This window comes from Sinocyclocheilus grahami, unplaced genomic scaffold (genome assembly GCF_001515645.1).
Source record: "Sinocyclocheilus grahami isolate Dianchi unplaced genomic scaffold, SAMN03320097.WGS_v1.1 scaffold51.1, whole genome shotgun sequence".
Classification (NCBI taxonomy): domain Eukaryota; kingdom Metazoa; phylum Chordata; class Actinopteri; order Cypriniformes; family Cyprinidae; genus Sinocyclocheilus; species Sinocyclocheilus grahami.
The window spans coordinates 1,775,521-1,782,691 of record NW_015505230.1 but is presented as its reverse complement, the minus strand read 5'-3'; the positions used below and the strand labels follow the sequence as shown (position 1 = coordinate 1,782,691).

General features: G+C 35.8%; 1 protein-coding gene across 2 annotated transcripts in view; it reads right to left on the bottom strand.

Moving 5' to 3' along the window:
• Positions 1-7,171, bottom strand: part of LOC107583192 (microtubule-associated serine/threonine-protein kinase 1-like) — a 68,665-nt gene that overhangs the window by 19,435 nt on the left and 42,059 nt on the right. For both annotated transcript variants that reach the window (XM_016269320.1, XM_016269321.1), the window contains 4 exons: positions 5,179-5,336; positions 5,002-5,077; positions 3,494-3,703; positions 2,150-2,251 (listed from right to left, as the gene is read on the bottom strand). In XM_016269320.1, coding sequence (XP_016124806.1) covers positions 2,150-2,251; positions 3,494-3,703; positions 5,002-5,077; positions 5,179-5,336 — 546 coding nt within the window. The remainder of the gene's footprint in view (positions 1-2,149; positions 2,252-3,493; positions 3,704-5,001; positions 5,078-5,178; positions 5,337-7,171) is intronic.

Below are 7,171 nucleotides of genomic sequence, written 5' to 3'. Positions count from 1 at the left end.
AGTCTCTGATTTTAGACAGTAGACGAAGTTGATAAAAACTGGATCCGATAACGGAGGAGATCAAATTTTCAAATTTTAAATGCTGCTCGACACCTGTGAAGATCTAAAAACAGATAAACTGTCCAAATCAGGGCGAATAATTCTCATTATCTCATTAGAACCACAAACAATTACTTCGGTCTTGTCTTCATTTAGGGAGAGAAAAGTTTGGGCGAGCCATAATTTAACCTCCTCTAAGCATTGCTGAAGAGAGGTAATCACTGCAGAATTGTTTCTTTTGATTGGTAGATAGATTTGAGTATCATCTGCATAGAAATGAAAAGAGACACCATGTTTCCTTAGAATAGAGCCCAGAGGTAGCATGTAGAGAGAAAATAGAGAAGGAGCTAATACAGAGCCTTGCGGTAGGCCACAGGGGTGCATTGGAAGAGGTAAAATTACCCAGCTTCACTAAAAACTTTCTGTCAGATAGGTATGACTGAAACCAATTAAGAACGGTAGCTTTTAGACCCACCCAGGACTCTAGTCTGGATAATAGTGTGGAGTGGTCAACTGTATCAAAAGCGGCCGATAAATCCAAAAGAATAAGAACCACAGGGTCTCCAGAATCAGTGGAGAGATAAATATCATTTAACACTCTCAAGAGGGCAGACTCAGTGCTGTGAGCAGACTTAAAACCAGATTGAAAAACCTCATAAATACAATTACTAGTCAAAAAATGTTGAAGTTGATCCAGCACAATTTTCTCCAATACCTTAGAAATGAAAGGTAAGACAGAAATTGGCCTAAAATGTTTTAGAACAGAAGAGTCAAGTGAAGGCTTTTTGAGTAGGGGAGTGACTGTAGCCACTTTAAGACTGGCAGGGACAGCGCCAGTTTGGAGACACTTATTGATAAGAGACACTAAACCAGGTCCAATTGAATCAATGATTAATTTTAAGAATCTCGGGTGAATAATATCGTTAGAACAAAATGAGGGTTTGAGCTTGTCAATCACCTCCTTCAATGCCTGGAAATTGATAGGTTTGAAAGCATCCCAAAAGGCAGAGGCAGATGACAGGGTTGGAGAGACAGTTAAAGTGGGGCAGACACTAAGTCTTAAGTTAGTAATTTTGTCACTGAAATATCTCAAGAAGCTTTCACAGAGAACATCAGAGGCATCAGGCAAGGAGTTAGTAGAAGGATTTGCAACAGATTGAATAATTGAGAACAAAACCTTAGGTTTAGAGTGATTAAATTCAATTAGATTAGAAAAATATGCAGCTTTAGCAGACTTAACAGCAGTTTGGTAAGATGTAAGTGAGTCTTTAAACATCTGAAGAGAGATATGTAGCCTGTCCTTCTTCCATCTGTGTTCTGCCTTTCTAGTTTTGTCTTAGAAGACGGGTATCAGAGTTTTGCCACAGATCCGGTTTGTGTTTATGAGGCTTAAAGGGGGCAGTCGCATTTGCAACCTTGAGCCAGGCAGAATTTAAAAGGCTAAGATGTTGATCATTCTAATATGTGCTGCTTAATATTTTTTTGTGGAAACTGTAATACATGATCTAAGAATTAAAAATACTAAAATAATAATAAACAAATAATTCATGAATTTTAGATTTCAACATTTGCTAATACATTATTAAAATCAAAATTGTATGTCTTAATATTTAGTGGACCGGAGTTAACATGAACCAAAAATGAACAGTTTTATTTTCATTAAATAATGTTAAGAAAGATTAATAAACACTGTAACAAATCTATTACTCATTGTTAGTTAATGCTATTTAATGCATTACTATCGTTCGCTAAAGGGACCTTACTGTAAAGTGTTACCAAAATAACTCAATATTTCATGTCCACATATGTATTTATCTGATGATCCATATTATTTATTTAGCCACTGATCCATATTTCCAGTGATTGCTCTACTGACACATTTTCAGGGGACCTTTTATGTTTGATAAAACCAGTCGAGGGTTTTGTTACACTCAAGCCTTTCAGCACATTGTACTTTCGTCTCCTGACCCCTGGTGACCCCATCAGCCAGTTGCCATGACAACTGCACAAAGTAGGCTGAAAAAAACGTCCAAGCCCAGCGACCGGCAGATCAAGTGTGTATGTGTGTGTGTGTGTATGTGTGTGTGTGTGTGTGTGTGGAGACTCTCACCAGACATTCAAGCAGTCGGGCAGGACGCGAGATGATGATGAAGAGTTTCTTCACCAGCTCTGCGATGAAGGTCAGCTCTGAGCTCTCTGATCGCTCATAGGCCTAACAGATATCACAAGACCATTAAATTAAAAAAGGATTCATATGTGGGTGATTCTTCAGTTAGAGAAACTTTTGACTACTGAAATCTCTGAAAAACAGTTCGGTTACACACTTGAGTGATTTTATATTTTTTAGGATGCTTGAAATGAGTTTTGTAGAAAAATATATAGTTGGTTACAAAATGTGAAGCTCAAGGAAAAGATTTGATCATGGCCATAATGTACGGAGGGCCGAATTACTCCGATTTAAACAATTCAATAGATATTTAAAATATTTGTGACCCTGGACCACAAAACCAGTCATAAGGGTCAATTTTGGGTTGAAATTGAGATTTATACATCATCTGAAAGCTATTTGAAAATCTGGAATCTGAGGGTGCAAAAAAAATCTAAATATTGAGAAAATCACCTTTAAAGTTGTCCAAATGACGTTCTTAGCAATGCATATTACTAATCAAAATTTAAGTTTTAATATATTTACAGTAGGAAATTTACAAAATATATTCATGGAACATGATCTTTACTTAATATCCTAATGATTTTTGGCATAAAAGAAAAATCTATAATTTTGACCCATACAATGTATTTTTGGCTATTGCTACAAATATACCCCAGCGACTTAAGGCTGCTTTTGTGCTCCAGGGTCACATTAGAATAAATCATTAAATACATCATTAAATACTTAATAATAACTTAAAATAATAAATTCTTAAATTACCAAATTAATAAATATCCATTGTATTTCATTTTACAAATAATTTGCCTTTTTTATCATTACTTTAGATCGATTTTTCATGTAAGCACAAGCGTGTGACATAAAATTTTTCATTTGTAGGGTTTCTGTTGTCAACATGTCACTGAACAATATTTTTTTAAATGTTTATTTATTACAATATTTAATGTTTTACTGTTTATTAAAATAAGTATTCAAATATTTATGAATAGTGAATTTTGCAATGATGTCTGATGGTGTGGAATTAAAATTTCTGATATTACAACACAATTCGTAAAAAAAACAAAACAGTAATTAGAGATGCAAAAAAGTAATTAGAGATGCAATAAAAAAAATCCATTATAAATGACCCTTTTAACTAGATATTGACTAGGTAATTTCTTTAAACAAACAAACATTGAGTTAATGAAATATTATGGACCTAATAAAACAATTGAATAATGCAGTCAAGTAAAGTGAGATATCAATTCATATAAGCTGAAACCACATCCAGCCCACACATATGCTCACTTCATGGAGCAGCTTCTCAAGGTTTTCCTGCAGCTCGTAGAAGTAGATGGTGGAGATGAGGCCTTCACGAGATTTGGTCAGGCAGTCTCGGGACAGCTCGGCGATCTGGTGGTGGATGAAGCTGAGGACCCCGTCAGCCAGCGGCAGCACGTTCTCAGGTGAGTACGACTCGATGAACTCAGCCAAGCGCTCCTCCATCTGAGCCGTGGCCTGAAGGTAACAGACAACATTTAAATAATGCCTTCAACAGGGACTATACTCTGAGCTCAATTACAGACAAACTCGGGTCTAAAATTAACACTCGTCAATATTTCCGGAAAATAATGCAACAATGCAAAACTCTTGGTCCTAAAAACTACAATTTCTTCATTCACAATAAGATTTCATATTTTTTTCCATTTGATTTTAGGGGTGAAACATCACTGGTGTGGCAAAAATGTGAAAAAGGCAATGCAGGCAAAACGTATCTGCAATTCTTAAATAACGTTTGGCAAATATAAAGTGCTGCAAGTGCATGGATTCACAAATTATATGATTTTAAAAACACTAAAGCCTCTTAAAGAGACGTTCCAAATCTCGTGTCGTTCCAAATCCATGTGACTTTCTTCTGATGAAAAAAAAGAAGATATTTTGAAGAATGCTGGTAAGCAAACCGTTTCGGTCCATTTTGACTTCCATTGTCATTTTTGTCTGTACAACTGAAGTCAATGGGAGCCAAATCTGTTTACCTACCAACATTCTTCAAAATATCATCTTTTGTGTTCCGCAGAAGAAAGAAACTCATACAGGTACAACTTGAGGGTGAATAAATGATGGCAGAATTCTTTAGTCTCTCTTTAAGTGACTGAAAGCCAGTGGGCGGGGCCTATGGTGCGGTGCTGTATAACTATTTGTCGATGTCTTGCTCCTGAGATGGTATTTGCCTGTGTGATGTCACAAATCCCACAATATCCAAACGAGCCGTTTTTGTTTATAAAGACAAAAGATCAAGGCAAATGTGATTTCTTATATCATGACCCCTTTAATAATCTCATATTAAGGGCCGTTCACATGTCGCGCCTAAAAACACGTGGAAAACGCTAGGCACGCCGCTTTCTGCTTTTTTCCGAAGCGTTCGGGCGCTTGCGCTCCGGAGGCGTCTGCCGTTGCTAAGCAACCATGACCTCCGCTCTCCATGAAGACGAAAGTGAAGTTTCAGCAAAAGATAAATGGATTTGCAGCACTAAAAATAGCTTGCAGTAGCTATCCCTGTACAGCTATGATCAGCTGTTCGTTCATCTTGGCTGAGCTTTCAATGTTGTTACGGGAAAGGATGAAGCCGATTGGTTGGTTCTTGTCACATGACCTGCGGTGTGCTTGCGGCATTCTGAAAAGTTGAAATGGTTTGCCGCTTCCATTATGAGCGCGCCTGCCGCGCGTCTACATTTGAAATAACGAACTTGAGCACGCAAAAGACGCGATATGTGAACGGCCCCTTAGTCTGAAGTGTGTGTTTATGTTTCGCTAACCTTAGGGAACCGCTCCTTATAAACATGGTTCATCATAACAATCTCACTGTCGTAACAGGAAGGTGATCGCCCTGGACTGTAGAGAGAAACAGAGAGAAGGAAAATAAAAGATGACTAAGAGACATTTGTCATAAATTGGTTGAAATGTGCTTAAGACATCGATGTGTGATTGTGTACCTGAGACTCCGTGAGCGCGGTCGCACTTGCGGTGATCTCCGTCCGTCATCATCAGTGATGCTCTCAGTGCTGCCAAAGTGTTTGGACAGGAAGTGCAGCTCGTCCAGGGTGGGCTGGAACGGCAACTGATGCAGCCGCTCCTGAGACGAGCTGGAAGACTGAAGAAACGACACAACCCAGTGAGGAAAATACCATACAGGATACACATTTCTATACTTTAAGACATGGGGCAAAAAATGTCTCACAATGTTTGAAAATAACATTTACACACACACACACAAAAAAAAATCAGAGAATGCAATTAACAGATTGATTTACTGTTTATTTTATCAAAACTATGACACCATAACACCTACATACTCAATAAAATTTCTATTCAATTTAAACAGAAACAGAAATAAGTATCTTTCAAAGAAACATCGCGACTATGTCTTGACAGAATGAAAATGGTTAATAAAAAAAAACTTTTATTAAGGATTCACAGCTGTGTCCTTACATTTTTATATTTATGAAAACATTTAGAAAATCAGATAATAGCAAATCAGTCTTTATCCTGAAGGTTGTCAATCAATCAATCAATCAATAGTGTTATTTTAGTACTATTCTAGCTTTTGTTAATATTTTGAATGAGATTTTATGTTTTCATTTTAATTTTAGGTACAGTTTTAGTAATTTTTTTGTTTTTTCTTTTCTATTTTATTAATTAGATTTTTATAAACATGTCTGTATAGATTTATTTAGTTTTACTTCTTGTAGTACTTTAGGATTTTAGAACTTTAAATGAAAATGAGAAATGTTGCCTTGTTGAATATCTGAAATAAAATAAGTTATTTTTATATGTATTAATAATTATATATAAATTATCATTAAAAAATAATTATATATACACATATTAATTATATACAGTTTATTATTAATATAATATATATTAATCATTTTAATGCACAATTTAATGTTTTGTTTTTTTATTATTAATATTATTTTTTAATTTATTTATTTAAGTTTTTATTTTCAAATGTTTTTCGTTTTAGTTAATGATAATAACCCTTGCGTTGACACATAAAATGATGAGGGAAAAAAACACATTTTGTAAAAAAATGCTAATACATTTGGCATGTTTTAAAAACATTTTGCATTCTATTGCCTATTTTGTTGCATGTCTCCAGAATCATGGCTTTTGCCATTTCATTGACTATACAGCATGCTTAAATATCAAGAGCCAAAGACACTGCAAGAGCCGTTTTACAAGGTTTAAAATGCACTTGAGCTGTCTAACTTCATTTATTTGTGTATGCTCCACGTGTCTTGTGCAGTAAATCTAGAACGGACTTATAAAAGAAGATTACGACCCAAATGAGTCGAGTGAATTGTAAATGAAACACACAGGCCTGCGGTAATGATTTTCACTCCTACTCAATGTTCCCCTGTGTTAATGACTGAATGAGTTTGCCTTTAATCGCAAATATATGTCACTGTAGAGTCAATAAAAGGCCAAAAGCAACTTGAGTCTATGAGCAAAAACAGATGAACTCAAGAACCCTTCCCAAGAACACACAGCACAATCTTTGAAAACACATTCACCAATGAACGTCCATTATTATTTCAACCATGAAAAACATTTGATCATTGAACACTCAGATCCACAGAGCGGGTTAGAGATAACAGCCATTGACAGTCATCAAATGGTTGGATGAACACAAACTTATTTTCAGCGTTGGCACGAATGGAAAAGAAGAAGAAATGAAAGATAATATGTGTAAGGCTACTGCTGCTGCTTGCTGTCTGTTTTTTTCTTGGCTTCATTCTATCAAATGTGGCCTGAACCTACTGTTCAACTTGACATTGTGTTTCTCTGACAGGTGCTGCTACAGTCAATCAGCTGCTTAACTGAGCGAGTGAGATATATAAGAAAAGAGAAAACAAAACAATGTGTTCATTTTGCATTGTGTGTATACTCTCTCTCTCTCTCTCTCTCTCTCTCTCTATATATATA